This window comes from Lipophrys pholis, assembly GCF_963383615.2.
Source record: "Lipophrys pholis genome assembly, chromosome: 16".
In the NCBI taxonomy this organism is placed as follows: Eukaryota; Metazoa; Chordata; class Actinopteri; order Blenniiformes; family Blenniidae; genus Lipophrys; species Lipophrys pholis.
The window spans coordinates 8,752,899-8,772,460 of NC_137634.1; the positions used below are offsets into that span (position 1 = coordinate 8,752,899).

The 19,562-nt window shown below is 42.7% G+C and overlaps 2 protein-coding genes across 3 annotated transcripts; both read left to right on the plus strand.

Moving 5' to 3' along the window:
- Positions 1 to 278: 278 nt before the first annotated feature.
- Positions 279 to 11,382, plus strand: gab3 (GRB2 associated binding protein 3). Of its 2 annotated transcripts, none has more exons than XM_080482689.1 (10): positions 279 to 624; positions 4,118 to 4,418; positions 7,109 to 7,265; positions 7,359 to 7,804; positions 7,958 to 8,007; positions 8,854 to 9,100; positions 9,283 to 9,373; positions 9,776 to 9,860; positions 10,499 to 10,618; positions 10,879 to 11,382. In XM_080482689.1, exons 1-10 carry the CDS (start codon positions 553 to 555, stop codon positions 10,993 to 10,995), a joined length of 1,686 nt encoding a protein of 561 aa, XP_080338815.1. In that variant the 5' UTR covers positions 279 to 552; the 3' UTR covers positions 10,996 to 11,382. The 2 variants fall into 2 exon arrangements, with proteins under 2 accessions (XP_080338815.1, XP_080338814.1); XM_080482688.1 differs by having other exon boundaries at positions 375 to 624; positions 7,106 to 7,265.
- Positions 11,383 to 12,010: 628 nt separating this feature from the next.
- amer1 (APC membrane recruitment protein 1) lies at positions 12,011 to 18,261 on the plus strand. Its single transcript, XM_080482596.1, has 2 exons — positions 12,011 to 12,407; positions 13,630 to 18,261. Exon 2 carries the CDS (start codon positions 13,740 to 13,742, stop codon positions 16,791 to 16,793), a length of 3,054 nt encoding a protein of 1,017 aa, XP_080338722.1. The 5' UTR covers positions 12,011 to 12,407; positions 13,630 to 13,739; the 3' UTR covers positions 16,794 to 18,261.
- The last annotated feature ends 1,301 nt before the right edge of the window (positions 18,262 to 19,562 follow it).

The following is a 19,562-nucleotide window of genomic DNA, read 5'->3' on the forward strand; positions in this document are numbered from 1 at the left end:
TTTGTATGCGGGTGAGAGTGGGGGGGTGTACACAAGTGTTTTGATGAATCACAGACTGAAGAGGAGGGTCTGCAGCCCCTCTTCAGGGCAATCTGCCCGACTCCGGGTAGAAAAAAAAAAGGTTGGGAACTACTTTGTATGTGTAGTATTTCTCTCTTGGTTTACTCCCCCACACACCAACAGCTCCATCCAGTCAACACATAATTCTCTCTCTCTCTCTCTCTCTCTCTCTCTCTCTCTCTCTCTCTCTCTCTCTCTCTCTCTCTCTCTCTCTCGCTCTCTCTCTCGCTCTCTCTGTGTCAGTGTGATCAATTTCTTGACTTCCTCCTTTTGGAGTGGCTGAGCTGAATACCAGAACACAGGATATGCCTCACAGTGCTCTCAGTTTCACAGCAGCAGCAGCAGCAGCAGCAGCAGCAGCAGCAGCAGCAGCAGAGGCGGAGGTAGTAGTAGTGGTGGAGGTGGTGGTGGCAGGCAGCAGCAGCAGCAGCAGCAGCAGCAGCAGCAGCAGCAGCAGCAGCAGCTGTGAGGACGACACACACTGCAGTCAAGATGAGTGCTGGGGATGAGGTCTGCACCGGCTGGCTCATTAAATCCCCACCGGAGAAAAAACTGAAGAGATTTGTGAGTAGGAGTACACGTCGGACACTTGACTGTGTCCTCTGCCAGGATGAGGAGGAGGAGGAGGAGGAGGAGTGCCAGGTTGTGCTGCTGAGCTCTATGGCTATGTGTGTGTGTGTGTGTGTGTGTGTGTGTGTGTGTGTGTGTGTGTGTGTGTGTGTGTGTTCCGGTGTGCAGTGAGGATTCAGAGACATGCTGATTTGTATGTACGCTTACAGTTTGAGCCACATTTTCATATTTTGCGATTGACTGTATTGACGCCTCAGCCTTGTGCCGCTGGCCGATAAAGCGGCCTGTCAGTGTGTCTTTAAGTGCAGACTGACTTTAGACAAGACGCGCACGACTCTGCATCCCCACTGCTTACGCGAAGCGGCATCCAGCCGCCACTATTTCTGCAGTTGCTGGGGTCATGTGACGATGTTATTCTGGCCCCTCGCCGTGCTCTTGTTTGCGTGTTGTGAAACATGGGAAGTTGTGTCAGCAGCCCTCAGACGCTTCAGCGACAAGCAGAAATAGTCCAGCTTTACGGTGGCTGTTTGCACTTCCTCAGTACAAACGAAGGAGGGTTCATCTGTCAACAGCAGTGTGTGGAAAGGGCAGTGGGTGCTTCTGTGTGTGTGTGTTGGGGTTTGGGGGGGGGCTCAGAGCGGGAAATAGAAACTTCAGCACGCATGCAAACATTGTTAATGAGCTTCTTTAAAAGACTGGAGCATCGTTTACCACAATCACAACATCTACCGCCGACATGTGTTGGTATGGCAATTGTAATAATGCCGTTTGTTTTGTTGCTCAGGAACAAAAGCCTTCCTGGTGTGAAACCACTTCTGTCCATATCTGATTTCCACTTTCTGCCATAATAAATGTGGATTTAACGGTTGTGAGCTGTGCATTGTCCACCGCAGCGAGCAGCGAGGGAGACCCCCACTCATCAGCGAATACTATTCTGTTTAGTGACGTGCGCACGAGGAGAAACATTATTTGTTTAATAATTGATATGATGCAGGAAACAGAACCTCAGTTCCTGTTGTGTTTCTATTTATGCTTTATATTGCTGATATCTATAGGAAAAGGAAAATACACACGTCCAGCACATATGTATATTGTACTGTTTTAGATTATATTATTATCCAGCATCTTTGGTACATGGCAGGGCACATCTGCCGACAAAACTGCCAAACAAAGCCAACAAATTATTTGTTAAAAATATATGTAATGTAATAAAATATCGAAAATACAAAACATTACAAATAATAACATATTGAAGCCATCATTAGTTCTTAAAACATATAGAAATATGCAAAAATAATTACTTTTAAAACATAAGAAAACAACTTAATAAAGTATAAAGGCTCTTAATATCCGAATTAATTAAATATCTAATATTTTCGAAAGAATACAATAACTTTTGGAAATATGAAAATTTAATTACATAATAGAATTATAATGACTTTTGAAAATATAAAAGAATGAAATATGTTATTAAGTATTAACCATACAGTTACTTTTTAAATATTTGTTTTAATTTAATATCTATTAAAAAAAATTAGCTGAAAACAAAAATGAGAGCACATGGGTTCAGAAATTAGGCAATATAGAGTAAAATAATGTAAAACGACATGACGCCTCGTCTAAAAGTATTTTCGTGCCGAGTTTTAACACTTGCATAAATAACCTCCTTGTATCGTGACAGTAGATTTTGTGACCTGCCACCGTGGGATTAATAGTAGTTTAATAAATAATATTACAAATCTGGATTTTCCTTGTTTTCTTCGGTGGGAGTATAAAATGGTGTAAGAACAAATTGGACCTGGATCATATAAGCATATAAATAACAACCGTTAAAAATAGCCGAATTCCTTTTCACCACTTCAGTTTCTCGGTCCAGGCTCACTGGGACACTATAGTGCCGTAAATATAAACCACACAATTTGATTTCAGATCCAGTGTGACCGATCCCCAGCCAGGCCCATTAATAAAACAGGTTAGAAATGGCTGCATTCCATTTAGCTGCTTGGGTTTCTAGGTCCTGATTTATGGGGCAGTGAAATGTTGTGAGTGTAAAAAAAAAAACCCAAAAATAACAAAACAAGTTGGCTTTTGGTTTGTTTTCTCTGGATTCTGTTTAGTTGTTGCTGCCGCTGACCACCTGTCATGTGACCTGAGTTTCATACCGAGGTCACATGATGGCAGATAAGGAAACTACATTTCATGCAAAAAGACTTTGAGATGTTGCTAAAAGCTCGACAGTAACATAAGTTTCTTTTTTCTTTTTTTTTATAAAAAAAAATTCATAATCTGATGAAACTCTGCTCTCTATTTATTTATATTGGAGGGTTTTCTTTCCCAAACAAATATAACACAAACTGTTCTACTTTAAATATATAAGAAGATGTATGGATTTTTCATATTCGGAGCATCTATAGGGTCGACTTGCCATCTGGCCAGTTACGGTTTCCTCTCAAACTTGGCAGTGCCACTGGCAGCGAGCGTGGCGTGTTTTTCACGGCTTCCTGGTTTGAACACACACAAATCATCCCCCGACTTGTGCAGGAGGCGATCGTCACCCACGCGCTCGGAGGGAAAATGAACAGTCCTCACGCACGAGAACCTCGGTAGACGCTGCAACCCCACCAATACCCGCCGAGCCACAAAAACCCCAAGTGTGAAACGATAACAACACACCCCCACCTCTGTTCTGCACATTCGTCTACTTTAATCAGGTTTATTTTTATTCACGGCGCCGACACCCTCTCCAGCAAGACGACGCTCTACATCGCCGACGTCTCTGCTCAGGTGTGACCTCTACTGAGTCGACGTCGGAGCTATAAGTGCCAGCCTTGTAGGGTTTCGGTATGAAGTTTTCGATAAAGAGATAATACCTCTTTCGCTGCGTTCGACTTTTTCGGTTAAATACAGTGAACTTCCTCTTCTCTGCACTTCTGGGAAATTGGAGTCGAGGTTCCGCTTACTGACCATAACAACGTCAAAAAAAAAAAAAAACACCAACGGTGTATAAAGTAAAGTTGCAAAGTGAGCGGTTGCGAGGAGGAGACGTGAACAGACTCTCATGACTTGATGGTCATCATGACTAATAACCGGAGGGGGGGGGGGGGGGGGGGTGTTGCACGCTCGGTTATAAAACACAAAACACTGTCATTAAATATGATGTTAAAGTATAGTGGGGCTGCATGATGTGGTGGTTTGTGCTCTCGATTCGCATGGCGAGAAGGTTGTGGGATTGAATCTGAGTCATCATGTGTGGTGGGTTTTGCACTGTGACGTGTCTTTACTTTAAATATTATTATAACCTGAGCTGGAGTGTAGGTGAGCAGTCCACGGCTGGGGAATTGTTCCTATGCAGAGTTTACATGTTCCCATTTGAGATAGATGATCTCACTGTGTCTGCCCTGGGATCCACCGGCTGTACGAAGGAGACTGGAGAGAAATATGGATGTCGAGCTGTAATGCCTTAAACGCCTGCTCTTCTCTGCTGCAGGCGTGGAGGAAACGCTGGTTTGTCCTCCGAAGAGGCCGCATGAGCGGCAACCCCGACGTGCTGGAATACTACCAAAGCAAGAACTCCAAAAAACCAATCCGCACCATCGACCTGAAGGAGTGTGAGGTGGAAATGTTGGACGGGCAGCTCCGAATAAAGCGCGACTTCCACGGGAAGCACCTCTTCGTGGTGAGGACCTCGTCGCGCGTCTTTTACCTGGTGGCCAAAACGGAGGAGGAGATGAACAGCTGGATCAGCAGCATCAGTCAGATCTGCCAGTTCGGGACCCTGGAAGACGCCGGTAATTACATACACATACTTATGTTTCGCTCAGCTGGTCCAAAAGAAAGTGTGGCTGCTTGTCCCGACACAGGATGTGGTGAAAACAAACTCTATGAGGTCAGAACTAACGGGTGTTTTTCTCAGCGGCAGCTTGAACAGGAATATATAAAAAAATGATTTCAAGGAAAAAGAAGAACACCGGGTTAGATCGCGGTTTTCGTAGAAAAGAGTTGCAAGACGTTTCACGCCGTGACCTAGAAATGAAAAAAGAGGAATGTGAAAGTCAAAGTTGGGGTTAAGGGCCATCATACAAAGTGACGGCACGCTAAAAGCACAGGATGTAGAGATGCAGGTCACCCAAACACCTGCCTGCTCTCGCTTTACGTGCCGCGGCCTCCGAGGCCCGAAACTGATTTCAGCTATTGGGCGCAGCAGAGGACGACCGGAGGTCCTGGAAATGTACTGAAAGGGTTGTGTTCATCAACAGGCTGAGCAAGAGCGAGTTTGAAAACACTTAAGTGAACAAAAGTTCTTGAAAAACATTCGATCGGGGGAAAAACAAACCCCTCAAAATATACGACCATCATAGCCTCTACCTAACCACACTAGATAACAAGGATCTGCAGATCTTGTATGTGGTTGAGCGAGACGATATCTGAGTTTGTTATTACGTTAACTGGAAATACGACAAAACTCAACTGGAGAAAAGTGACGTACAAAGAGTTGCAGTCATATTGAAAACAGATGCAACTAAAACTGAGAAACACCCGTGATCTCAAAACGTTAGATTTGTCTTTGTCTTAGAGAGAAAATGAATGTTTCAAGGAAGAAGTGGATTACAGATTTCACCAGTCTATCAGAGTAGTTGTCAATTTTTTATAAAATGTTTTTCCCGTCTTGCAAACCCCTTGTTGGGGCGAATAATGAAGAAACATTTTGTCGCATGCAACAGTTTGAAAAGAGGCAGAGTTGTGGTTTGACGCGTCTCTCTGCAAAGCCACATAATCAACCTGCGGTTAATGGCCATTACACACAAACTATGCTTGGTCCTCTTGTCCTCTTTCCCAAGATGCAACGCCACCGACACAAACAAAGTAAGAATGCAAACATTAAACATATTCGGATGTTTTGACGACTTCAAGCGACTGGAATGGAGATAAAGACGGACACATTTCAGTATATTGGGGGGGGGGATGGTTTGTTTTTCTATTTGTGGGACGACTAGATGTGACCTTACAGTGCTGTCTGTGCATGTGAGCCGTTTCCAACTTCAAGCACTGTGACGTTGTCGCAGCTCAACAGAGAGACATGGAGGTAACTTCACATCCGGATCAGCACAGAAATAACAACATATCGTTATTATAATATTATAATATAATAGTTTCTATAGTCACACAGAATGTTGTGCCAGTAACTGAAACTGTTTCACTTGATTACAAAGTTCATTTGGTGACCGGTCGTGGTTTTGCCTTTTGCTTTAATTTCATTATTATTTAAATCAGGTAGCATGAAGTCAAATGTCACTCATTTGTGGTCGAATTGAGGTAATCAGTCTGATATTTTTGAAGCTGGATGAAGGTAAAGCTTGTTCAAAGAGAGACAGCAGCTCGACAACTCTTTTCATGCACTAAAAAAACTTAACAAGCTTGCCCAACATTTTCATCGCGGCAATCAGTTCCCAGCACGTCGCTGCCAAAAGCAGCAGCTTTTACACTCCTGTGGTATTTTCTTCCCACCGCTGCTCGCAGGTCCTTTCCGGCGCTCAGCAGATTACTGTTGACTCGGTGCCGCTCCGACTTTTGTTTCACGGTTGCTTTCGCCGAAGCGGCGGTGGAGATGTTTTGTGGAGACTTGACTGTTAGGACGGCGTCGTCTGCAGCGGCGAGATAGAGCAACGGCTCGCGAGTCACTGATAGGCTGCCCAAACGGGTTTCTGCAAATCTCAAACACACTCAGAAACACACGCCAGCTGTCTGTAATAACGTCGATTCATATTCAACTCAGTCGATCGACGTTTGTCGCGGCTATTTTCACACACTTTGTTGTTGGGACGATGTAGAAAAAGCAGCCGATTCAAAGGTTTAAAAAGGAATATAAAGGTTTTTTTTTTTTCTCTGTGCCCACATGAAAACGCAGATATCTGTTTGGAGTAGAAATTGTTTCGTGAGAACTCACAAAAACTCCAGGATTTTTTATTTTTTTTTCTTTCCGGCTGAACTCACAACTCGGCGAGGTTGGCCTTGACAAGACGGCCTTGAGTCAAATGGAATGAGACGAATTTCTGAGCGAGCGCCAAGCTGACAGGAGGAGGGAGGGAGAATGTCTAAACAAAAGAGGGAACATGGCTCGCATGTGTCCTCTTTTCATATCACACCTGATCTGCTTACAGTCTATGCAAAGTGAGCGCAGGTCGGGAGGAAGCAACGTGCTCACACACATCTGTGATTGTCGCTGCAGGTATGGTTTCGACGTATTTTGCCGCGCCACAGGCGCTCGCCGCCGCCGAGTCCCTACCTGGTTGTGTTCATGAGTAAAAGTTAAATCAAACGTGTGGATCACAAGACTGACTCTGGCGGCCACGGGTGGGAGTAGCCAAAACAAAACTCTCTTTCTGTTTCAGTGTTTGAAAGCATTTAAAAAAAAGAATATATATATATATATATATATATATATCTCCTCCCTCTGTTTCTCTCTGCTTGTTCTCAGCAGAGAGCTCAGAGGATGGCTTCCCCCACACTCCCATCTCCCTGCAGCTGTCACCCGACAGCTCCGACCGAGCGTCCGTAGCAAGTCAACCCGACTCAAGCCATCCACTGGACTACCTCTTCCTCTCACAGTGTGAGACGGGGAGTGTGAGCACCATTCGGTATGTACGGCCCGTAAAACCCGCGGGGGCAAACGTTGAAGTAACTGCAGTTTAACACGTTGCGATGTTTTCATTTCCCCCGCCTCTCTGTAGACACGACAGCTTTTCGAACTCGGAGATCTCTCTGGAGCACAGGTCGTCAGACGACGCAGTCAAGGACATCTGTGTCGATTCCTGCTCGTCCTCCGTCTCCCATGTTAGCGTCAGTCCCTCGCAGTTCCCCCACGGGAGGTTGGCCCACCCTCCCTTCAGCGCTCCGTGCATCTCCATGGCTTTGCCGTCATCCTCCTCCTCTCCCCTACGTCACTGCGCCACAAGTGTCTTCCAGTTCGATCAACTGTATTCTTCCGCGTCGTTCGAGGTGACGGGCGACGGACAGACTCCTCCTCCACTGCCACCCAAGCCAAATCACCTGTCGGAGCCGCTGAGCGATGAAGGCGCTCACACACCCAGGGCGCTGTCCGCGAGACATTTCGCCGGCAACGCCGCACTGTTCCCGCGGAGGACTTCTCTGTCGAGCCTGGATCATTGCAGGATAGGTAAATCCTCAATGTCAAAGCATCGTCTCGGCACGCACAGAGCAGAGGCTGACAAAGCCTCAACCACAAGATGAATACACCTCGACATATAATGACAAAGGCTGCATATAACCAAACTAATATTTATTCTTTCATGGTCTAATCTTTCTTTAGGGGATGCCACTAGCAGATTGGCAAGGAACAGGAGGCAAAGTGTTAATCTGGTAAGACACCAAAAAATACTGATTAGTTTTTGCCTTGCAAAAAGTTTAATGAGAAGCTGTTTAGAAGTGCCTAGATGAATGTTAAGACATTAATTTGAAAGCTACAACTGTGGCGCCCTCAAGTGGTGGTATATTTTACTTTGAAAGGATCTCTGTCATATGAGGCTGCAAACAATCCCCACTCACCAATGCAGATAATGCAGGCAAATAAATACTACTACTAACAATAATAATAATAACAATAACAACAATGATAATATTCAAATGCTCTACACTTTAGAAGTATAAAAGCACACACACAGATACATGCTGGATTATACATTAAAAGCCCTTCCAAGTATGAGAGTTTTAGTTTTTTTTAATGGATTTTTAAGAAGTTAAGTGTTGAGGGAGTCTTGTTGCCTTGGGAGGAGAGTCCCAGAGGGCAGTGATGGAGACAGCTCTATCCCACCGGGGTTTGAAGTTCAGGGAATTGAGAGGGCGACATCCTGGAGGAGCCGCCAGTCCATCACGGAGCTATAACACATAGTTTTACAGCGCTAATTCACCCAGAACATATTTGTTTTTTATTATGGAAGGGTAATAGTGGGCCTGAACGAAATGAACACACAGGGACTTTATGCAAAGTCCACACAGAACTGAACTGGGGACCTTCTCTTTGAGGCGAGAATGCTCACCACCCCATCACTGTACAGAGCCTGAATAAAAACCTGAGCTCAAAATAACATGCGAGACGCTTCACAAGCAAACAACAAGTCTTAACACAGCGGCAGCTTTAGCTCACGTTCCAACTGCTCCACAAAGAGGTGCACTTGTCTGATCTCATTATCCTTTGCTGTTTGGCAGCCCTGTTTAAATACCACGCAAGTTCAAAGCTACCGGGATGACTCATACGTCCCCATGGCTTCCCCTTCACCCGCTGTTACAACTGTTGAATGTGATGGTTACATCCCCATGAACCCTGGGAAATTCAGCTTCCACGGTACGAAGTCCTCCGTGGAGTCCGCCTCATCTCTCGGCCCGCTGATGTGTCAACCTGGAGATGTCGAACCACCGCCGATTCACCGGCACCTTAAGCCATGCTTGAGGAGAGGTGAGAGTCACGCCACAGGAATTATAGGCCCACAGTCAAGGTTTGACGTAGTTTGGAGCTGACTTCTGATTTCTTTTGATCTTTTTCTTTAACTGTGGGAGGATCTGATCACTGATTTGGTCTCTCTGCCCAAAAAGTAAGAATTACAGTTTAGTAAATGTGTCCTTTTCTCTGTTTCACAGCTCGGCCTCCACCTCTTGACCTCCGGGGCCTTTCTACCATCACAGAGTGCCCCACTCATCTTCCTTTGAGCAGAGCATTGACGGAATCATGGTGAGAAGAAGCAAAACGTCCTCAACTAGTACATTTTTTACACCTCAGATTTCCTTTTAATGGCCATCAGGTCAGTATTTGTATTTGCATACGTGGACTGTCGCCTGCATGTGGGACTGATACATGACTTCCCCTTTTCTGGGAAATCGTGTATACAGAAATCAGGGAAGTAAATTTGAGTGCAGGAAGGCGACCTGCGGTAAAAAATTAGGCAAATGTACAGTCCTAATGCTTACTGTGAAAACGTCTGTAAAAAAGGGAGAGATTTACCAGGAAAAACCTACAATACAGATATAATCACCACATATTGGAATTTATTTATTCCTATTTACAGAAATTCAAAGAAGATATTTGTTAGTCTGACTGCAACTTCTTTTCTTTTTCTTTTTTGTGAACTGGCAGCTTTTCAATGAACCGTTCACCTCTGGAGAGAAAACTTGAGAATGGGGACAGTTCAAGAGACGACGCCACAAACGGCTCTGCAATGGTAATACTTCACTGCAGAAAAACTATTTTCAAACAATACACACACTGTTCATTCAGACCTACAGTACATAGATCAGGATCATCAGCTCTTTGGGGTAGGGCTTAAGGATATTTAGTAATACGAAGGGATACTAGATAGAAACTTCCTGAATAATTGCAGTTTCATATCGTATTTTATTTATTGTCCACTACTTTTTACAACTCCTCACAAGGTCCCTGTGGGCCACCACTGTCTTCAACTTTCAGTTGTAATAGTCTTAAATTGGACAATTTGTGGGAGGAGAGTAGTGCTCAGATTTCTCAAAAAGATTAATGAGTAATTGAACAGTAGTGGCAGTGTAATATGTTGTTTCTCTAGAAATTGTGCAGATCTTCTTTATTTCCCAGGACAAACCTTTGCAAAAAATCTATTAGCCATGTATTGTGTTTGCAGGTACAATTTCCTGTTTGTACTAAAAGAGCGTGAAAACAAGCAGATGCCAAATCTTCTGTGCTCAATAGAAATCTAATGTGATACCACTGAATTGGACTTTGAGCTCAAACGTACATGTTTTACGGTTGTGTCTTTAGAATTGTAATTAATTCAAGCCCAGTTCAAATGCAAACAGTGCCGTTTACCCAATAATTTTTCATTTGCAGGAATCAAGGCAACAGCTTGGTCTCACCTTAGATGGAGTCGTGCAGCCCTGGATGAAGAGCTCAAACCTTGACTATTTGTCACTGGATTTCAATTCTGCCTCCCCCTCACCTGTGCAGAAGGTATAGTATGAAAACACGATTATCGTCCTGTTATACAATTAGTTGGACAACCAGTATAATTATTATAAGGTTAATTATACGGAAGAACCGTGCCTTTACCTTTCCCAATGTGAAATATACAATGTAAAAACTGACTCCTTTCAAAATGCATCGAAGAACATCAATAGTTAAAGTCCAGCATAGCTGTGTGCAGACTACCATGATTTTGGAGACTTTTTTTCATAAAACATCCCTGATTATTCTCTCTTTACGTCCAGCAGAAGCCTTTTCTGTCCGATGAGCACAAAGTGGATTATGTTAAGGTGGATGAGAAGAAGACTCAGGCACTTCAAAGCACCAGGATGGAGTGGACAGACGTCCGGCAGTCAAAAACATGAATGTAAAGCACTTGATTTTTAAAAGATAATGTCAGGAGAACCTGGTTGTGAGAAGACCAACAATAAAAAGCTGCACAGAGGACCCATATGAAGAGGACCAAAAGAAGCACTTTCTGAAGCAGGACTGAAATGAACTTGCAAGAATATTGAGGTAATTTTATGCTTGTTGCATTGAGGAAACACAAAATTGCACTGGTAATACTAAGTTAAATCTCTGAGGAGCTCAACTGTAAATACTGCCTTGATCATACACTGTTCACTGTGGTTTTTCTGTAGCATTTTTCCTGAATTTTGAAAAGGCCATCGCATTATTCCATTGTACAAAGGATGCTGTAAATGTGTGTACCATACAAATGAAGGTTCTAATAAAAACGTTTTTAATTAATACTCCCTCATGGTTGACTGTGTTTCATAAATAAGCCGGATAGCATACGTTAGATCAGATATGGGTGTCTGGATCCCAGCAGGCCACAAGCAGCTCCTGTTGTCATTCTTACTGATTGGTTTCATAGGTCGAGGGGGGTAAGGTCATTTTAACCTCATTAAAACCAATATCAATCATTACTTTATAATGTTTGGCATATCGTCAACACTTTTTAAAGAAAAACATGTACTGTATGTAGCGTGTTTACATTACTTTAGTTGCCTCAAAGCCCTTTAGAATTTTGGTCATATTCACCCATTTATGCACATTCACTCAAAGTCCTCAACATGCAAGTTCCTCAATCTCCACTGCGTGCGAATTGGGGTTCAGTGTATATATATATATATATATATATATATATATATATATATATATATATATATATATATATATATATATATATATATATATATATATATATATGTGTGTGTATATATATATATATATATAAATATTTATATATATATATATAAAATGAGAGCGAGAAAATTGCACACAGAGGGAACAAAATAAAAAAAATATTAAAATTTATGTTTTACTTGTGACGCAGCCTGCCTCGCGTGTTACGTCACTAACATGCGCCGAGGAGCCAGAGAAGGAAAATTACCTGAGGAGTGGAGAGAGAGGAAGTCATCATCCGGCTTTTAAATGTCTCTTTTCTGTGTGGATCGTCATGTTGGGTTGAACCGGACTCGGTAACCTTCCGGGTTGGCTGCTCGGTGTGCTGCTGTGATGCATTTTAGCTGCGGCTCGCTTTAACGAGTAGCGCCGCTAGCCGCTGTCAGAGTCTCTTCACACTCGGACCCTCGTTATCATCAGCCAGCTAACGGGGGCAGATGAAACCGTGTGTGAGTAAACCTGCTCCGGGGCCCGGATCCAGCACAAGCCAGCTGCTGCCAGCCCGGAGTTAAAGCCGAGCTGGAGCCACCAGGAGCCATGCATTGAGCGCTAACGTCGAGATAACCAGCAGAATCGGGCTCTATTGTCGGTAGGTTTGTTTACTTCGTGGATCTGTTTGCTCTGTCGTGTTGCTCTGCTAAAGTTTCCGTTTTGCATGGAAGTATTTTCGTTTTTATTATATATACGTTTTGCCGTGGCTCTGAAACATTTCAATGATCCTTTTACTAATGCAAAGGGACCACACAGTTGCAACCTTTTCTAATGTTAATCCTAGTGAATAATCCTCTGTTTTTATCCATCAAGTGAGATAAATGTACGAGTTTAAAGCTTTATTCCAATAACAACCAGTCTATCATATGTATAAATAACTGCATGCAATATGAAGAGCATTATAAGATTGCAGTAACAGTATAATAGTGAACTTGAAATAATCCCAACCCCCCCCCCCCCTTTTTTTCCCCCAGGGTTATGTATTTTATTTGTGGTGTGAGTTTTAGCTTTTTTTTATATGATAAATCGTAATGCAGAATCAAAAGTGCACAACAGTAGCTTCTTGTTCGATGGAATCATCCATGTGAGGGTGGCAAATTTACAATTTGCCATATAAAAAGATTATCTCAATACCTACCACACGGGAAGAAAGATTTCTGGTTCCTCAACTAGCAATCATCAAATTTCAATGCATGCATCCAAATATTATAAGTGACATGCTTCATTTTAGATAATTTTTTGGCTTTATCAAATATCATTGTTGTGCAGATTATTATTCAGACATGTCAACAAATCTAAAAGATTAAGTTTGAATCTGCAATATGCATGAAAACATAAATTGTTCACATTCATTTGTACATAAAATTCAAAGTCTGTAACCTTTTAATGAACTGATTTGAAGAATTTTCAATTTAATTTAGATTTTTACTGCTGTTGTACTGGTAATATGAGCCAAGGCAAGAAGCCATTGCATCTAATACACTTAATCAGTACTAAGTTTAAATATTATTACCCTAAAATGCTTGAAAACACAAGGGTAAAAAGTCACATGCCATACAAAATGGTAGAAATTAAAGCATCAAATCCAGAATTGCTCCATTTAGATTGATCTTCTTACCAACGTAGAGATACAGATTCGAGAGCCAATCCAAGTTTACGTCGGGAAAACAAAAAAAAAACACTGAACACAACTACATCAGCAAATAAGATGATGATTGTGACTCATTAGTTTTGACACTAGAAACACTCAGTTTAAGACATTATGTTTTATCAGTGTATTACAAAGATTTTAAACTTTGGCTTCTACTTTCTCAACACAGGGCTCTTGTCAGATGGAGGAGACGTTTACTGCAGTCCACCCTACGAGCTGATTTCAAACCTCAGCTGTTATGCCTTCTGTCTGACTCAAGCACTGCTAAATGTGGTAGCAATGGCTTTTCGCAAGGTAGATGAACTACCGAGTGAAAACAATGATTCTCCTTCAGTCACCAAACACCGGTGTGGCCCTGACGACATCGTGGAGGAGCTTCATCCTGACGCGATGAACGCAGCGGTGAAATCTCAGAAATCTGGAAAATTCAGGAGGACTGCTCTGACATTTTTTGGTGTTCGTAAAAGCATCTGTATTTTACCAAGTTTCTTCAGTGGGAGGAGTAAGAATCAGAGCAAGTGGTCGGCCAAGAGAGGCATCATCAAAAGTCGAACACACGATGGGCTGAGCAAAGTTAGTCATGATGACAATCTGAGAGGCGGCTATTCTTTAGCTGGAGACTTTGAGTACCACAACCAGAAGGACGCTGCTGGAGAGCTCCACAGTGGCTGTCCCAATGAATGTAGTCACCCCTCCGCTGACCAGAAATCACTGACTCTGGGTCGGCAGAGACGAGGTTTCATGAGTCTTTTTCAGAGTTTTAAGCATCACAGAAACCATAGAAATGCTGGATTGGATAAACCGGAAATGATTGCGATGTCCTCTCCCCCCTGCAAGAAAGAGGTGCCTGTTGTCCAGGACAACACCAAGCAGTATGTCACAGAGTGCCTGGGATCTGAACCGGATGTGCCTGATTTTGCAGATGTTATATGTGATATTTCCATTGGCCCCGAATGTAGTGATGCCGATGCTATGGGATTAGAAAGGCGTGCGGAGAAAGAAAGTCCAAAGTCTGTGCTTGACGATCAAGAAGGTGACCTTCAACTGGAGGAGATTAATTTGGTGGCTGTGGCTTCCCCTGAGTTTAAGGAGAATTTTAGAGTACACAGCGAGCCTTGTCTGAACCTTCAGGCGATGTCTGAGCCCGTCTTGAAGTCTGGAACGCCTGCTGGCTCTTCGGATCAGCTCAACGTGATTTTCGGAGACGTCGCATCATTAAAGAGCTTTGATTCCCTCACCGGTTGTGGCGATATCATCGCAGATCAAGAAGACGACAGCATCACGGAGAGCACGGTGTCGGGAGAAAGGAGCAGAAATGGAGGAAAGCGGGCCTCTTGTTATCTGACTTATCAGGGCGGTGGTGAAGAGATGGCCTCGCCTGAAGACTTGGATGAAACTTGTCTTCAGGACTTTTGGGAAAATAACGCATCGGAAGAAATGTGCTGCACTTGCAATCAAGACAACACAGAAATGACGGCCGAGCTGACCAGTTCTCACAACATGGACTTACTGAACAGCAGCAGTGCACAGCAGGGCAGCGCTATGGACACTTCCTCCATTGCTGATGTCTTAACTCCTCAAAGCGAGCATCAAGAGTCGGTTCCAAACAGTGACGAGGGCTACTACGATTCGACGACCCCCGGGCCAGAGGAGGGACAGGAAAAAACCGAGCGACTGGGTGCGAGCAGACTACCCAGGGACAGCTACAGCGGGGACGCCCTTTATGAACTTTTTGCACCTGACGAGAGTCTCATCAGCCCACACTATGAAAACAAAGCCAAACTCCCTCCTTCAAACCAGTGTAACTATTTAGGCGAGGTGGTGGATGTGACAGAGTCTATCTTTGTTCCAGAAATGAACAGGTTACAAATAAGTGCCGACTTGTATGAAGTTGACGATTTCCTAGAAATGCCAAACGCATGCAGTAACTCCCCAGAGGAAGCTCAGCAGGGAGTCGGTATGAATAAAAACTCCAATTTGAATCCGAAACATCAAGCATCAGGCAACATGAAAGATATGAAAGTGGATATATTTGAAGAAAAAGGAAATAAGCTTGGTCATGCTGAAAAAAGGACAAACCCCCTTAATGCCGACTGTGAGAAACGGCACAGCAGCTTATCATTCGGCAGCACATCCGACCCGGACTTCGAAACATTTTGTGAACCCAAAGAGGAGCACCTTGAGGAAAACAAGCCAGTGGCTTTACCGTACAGAAACATTAACACTCAACCTGAAGATTGTAATAACGACTTGGACGATGGGCACACGGTGTGTTTCTCGCAAGCGCTTGTGGACTACACCAAGCACACCGAGATGATGAGCAACTTGCACGACGACGACGACGACTTGGAGACAAAGTCTGCCATCACTCCGAACATGGAGGCCTTACCTGCTATAGTTACGTTTGATGTGGTGGATCTGCATAACGAGGGTGAATACGATGAGCAGCTTCACATGGAACTAGAGGAGGACATCACGTCGCCCTATCAGGAGTTTGAGGAGAGCTACCTTCAGAAGGATGCATTTGCTGAGTGCGACTATCAAATGTTAGATCTGTATGAACAGAATCTGATCAGTAACACATGGGCGGTTGCGAGTCTCCCACGGCACCATGGCCTTACAAGAGTCGGTCAGTCCATGCCCAATCCATTGTCTCTAGATAGAAGAACGAGGTCTCTGGACACAGAAAGCCTCGAGTTGAAGATGCCCGACACGTACAAAGAGAACAGAGCGGCTATCGTTTCTTGTCCTCAGAATGAAAAAGACTCTGAGAGAGATTCCTCGCCATATTATAGAAAGAATGTAGTGGTGTCGGCATCAGAGGTCAAAGACGGCAACAGCGTTTCGGCCTTATCGTGGCAAACAAGGTCAGAGATGGCTTTAGGCCTCCCGATGACCGATGAAGACATTACCGGAAAGGTGCAAAGTCTCGCTCAGACGCAAGTAAAACGCAACATGTTTCCGAGCGCCGCGCACGCCGACTTCCCGAGCGGTAATTCTCAACGTCGTGGCTCTAACGTGTCGGACCGGGAGAACACAGAGCTGAACAACAGACAGTGTCGCTCTCCCTCGCAGTCAGATTCTTCTTCTTCACCTCACAGCACCTTCATTTATCCCGGAGCGATAGAGGGCATATCAGACGACATCGACGCTAACATTTTTTGTAAAGCTGCTGCGAATCCGCCGTCTTACAATCACCCTGGCAGACCAGGGTGTAGTCGGGAAGCTCTGTCCAATACTGGAAGTCCTCTGAACTCGTGTGCGTTCAAAGAGGAAGTCAGACCTGACAGGGATGTGGCCTGCAACAATCTTCCCGAGGCAACCTTTAATTGAGTCGGCCTCCATCACACAGTGGAGGCAGGTGTGTTCATACAAAGAGAGTCATTCTTGCTTTACTGTTTTTTTTATTTTTCTTGCACATCTGATTCATTTGAAAGCTTTTGCATTTTTTATTTTTATTTTTTTTAACTCTGTGTTAAGTGATTCTGAAGTTATGCTAAAACGTGGAGTCAAATACAGCGTTTGGGAGTTTGGATTTCTGCATTTGCACATTTACCATCGCCTACTTCACACAAGCTACACATATTAGTTCTTTTGTGGGTATTTAAGGGAGCGATTGTTACATTATCATTGGAGGTGCTCACATGTTCATCTCATAAAGCTAGTGAATTTTAGTAGAATGTTAATACCCACGTGTCGCCTTAGTAGTCGGGTCTCGACAGTAATGCCGTGCTTTGTTCGGTTGGTATTCATCTGCCTGGTTTCCATTGTACAGCCACACAGGGCTGACTGAGTTCTGCTTACTTTGCCAATTGCCTCTTTACATGAATTGCAATGCTTTAAATGCTGGCTTATGTTTGTGCTTTGCAGCTTTTTTTTTTATCTCCAGTGAAGTTCACGTTTATATGACATGAGGCTAAAATGTTGTGTTTTTGAAGTGTTTTGATTTATTTCAAGCCAGATTGGGTTCAAATAAATAAATAAATATACATGAGAGGAGAATTTTTCACAAGAATATTTCAAACTATCATTATAAGCGCATATCACCTTTGATTAATTATTTTTGAAACGGTTTTGACTGTTACTATAACGGCTAGTTCTCCTCATTCATCCATTCAAAACGTTTATTAACTTCAGCTTCCATGTCATCTATATATGGTTTCCATTTAGAATTGATGCAGCACAATTGTCATGAATGATGTCAAAGAAATGGATGAAATGAGGTGAAATTAAAAAACAACAACTTTGTAATACAAAATGGTCTCAGACTTGCTGTGTTTGTTTTTGACCTGTCGAGCGTCAACCCTCTTTAAATGATTTCTGTCAGATTTGTTTACAACTTGCTCAGTTGTGAAGTCTCAGTAAAACAGGAATAATTGTCAACTTGTACATTGAACAAATAACTTGATTTGGGGATTTTTCTTCTGTTTGGTTTTGGGATGAAATGTCAAAGCAGTGGTGTTTTCTCTTCATATCATGTCCTTGTGAATACAATGTTTCTTCAATTCAGCCGTCAGATGATGTAGTTTTTTGGGTTTTTTTTATAGCCTAATATTGAACAAATGTCAAATGAATTTGTATTTATATTCTTCAGCTCTTTGTACACTGTAATATGTATTCTGAATGGTTTTAACCCATCGATACTGTTTTTGAGTTATATTTTTTTTACTTTTGATCTTTAGAAAAAAGAAAAAACAATAGTTTGAGTTACATCCATGCTACATGAAATCCTCTGAGAAATCTTGCTGTTTTATCAAAATTAAACACTGCCTTACACAAAAAATAAACTTGGCAAGACTTCACATTTGTGTGTTTTCATTTATCAGTTTCACCATGTAAACCCAGATAGATGTTGGATCTGTAGCAGGGAAGGGCAATAGTTTTACGAGGGGAAGGAACAGTTGCTAATATAAATACATTTCTTGAAAGAAAACAGATTGTTCCAGGATTTTCACGAGTTATTGTCTCTTTAGCACCTTCATTCTTGTGCCAGTGTTTAGTCCAGTAGTGGTGATTCTAAGTGTAATCCTTCAACACAAATATCAGGTATCTGCATAACCAAAGAGCCAAGGGTGGCCCACAGGAGATATATATATATATACACACACACACACACACACACAGTACCATGCCAAGGTGTGGTTTAAAAGCTCAGAAAATGTGAAACAATACATGAATTTACACAGAGGTCCTAAGAGTTTAAAGATTCACATCCATTTTGTAGCCAATGAGGAGAATGCACTTCATCTTTCTGGCTCATATTTGCAAGAGTTACTAATACTCTTGTAATAAAAGTGTAGTACTTAGTACTGGAGAGCTTAGCAGGGTTGAGTTTGCACATCCTCCCTATGCGTACATGAATGTTTCCTTTAAAAGTGATGGATTGATGACTTGTGTGCACCCTGCCTTGGCTCTAGAGTCCCACAATCTGAAATTGGATAAAGCAGCAAAGAAGATGCAAAATTATGATTTTTATAGGGGTTTATACATGTTTACAATTGGTTTTGCTACTGCACCAAAACTCTCTTGTTTGTTTGCATGTTCTCCTGGTGGATGCATAGGTTTTTAGGTGCGACAAGAACAGATTTAGTTAGAAATGACTGCAAAAAGTTGAAAACTAACTCTATCACAGTTTGGGCACACAATTGTTGTTTTAGGAAATTAATGTATTTAGCACCGTTCAGACACAAGACAATTCACAGTGTTTTACAAAAAGGACATACATTCAAACAGAGCGATTAAGAAAGGCATAATAAATATGTAATAACTTTATTAAGATAAAGGTATGAAATAAGTCAAATTTATTGTTTATCGGAAAGCCTGAGCAAGTAAGAGTGTTTTAAGGCCTGATATAAAAGAAGTGCTTGTCAGCAGGAAGTTTTGTTTCATGGGGGAGGAATGTAAAAAGCTGCTTCACTTTGTTTCTCCTGACTCTTATACACTTAGTAAACCTCTTCCTGAGGATCTCAGGGGTCTGGATGTTTCATATTCTACCAGTAAATCTAAGAGGTATTTAGGCCCGAGACCATTCAAAGCTTTATAGATAAGATGTATGACATAGATGTCAAGCCTTTTAGTCAAAACAGTCTAAATGGTTTGTCC

Excerpts from the sequence above, each read along its gene's own strand:
- gab3 (XM_080482688.1), top strand. The coding sequence starts at position 553 with ATGAGTGCTGGGGATGAGGTCTGCACCGGCTGGCTCATTAAATCCCCA. Across the intron at positions 4,419-7,105 it reads CGGGACCCTGGAAGACGCCG|CAGAGAGCTCAGAGGATGGC; the intron begins GTAATTACATAC and ends GCTTGTTCTCAG. Across the intron at positions 7,805-7,957 it reads CCTGGATCATTGCAGGATAG|GGGATGCCACTAGCAGATTG; the intron begins GTAAATCCTCAA and ends ATCTTTCTTTAG.
- amer1 (XM_080482596.1), top strand. The coding sequence starts at position 13,740 with ATGGCTTTTCGCAAGGTAGATGAACTACCGAGTGAAAACAATGATTCT.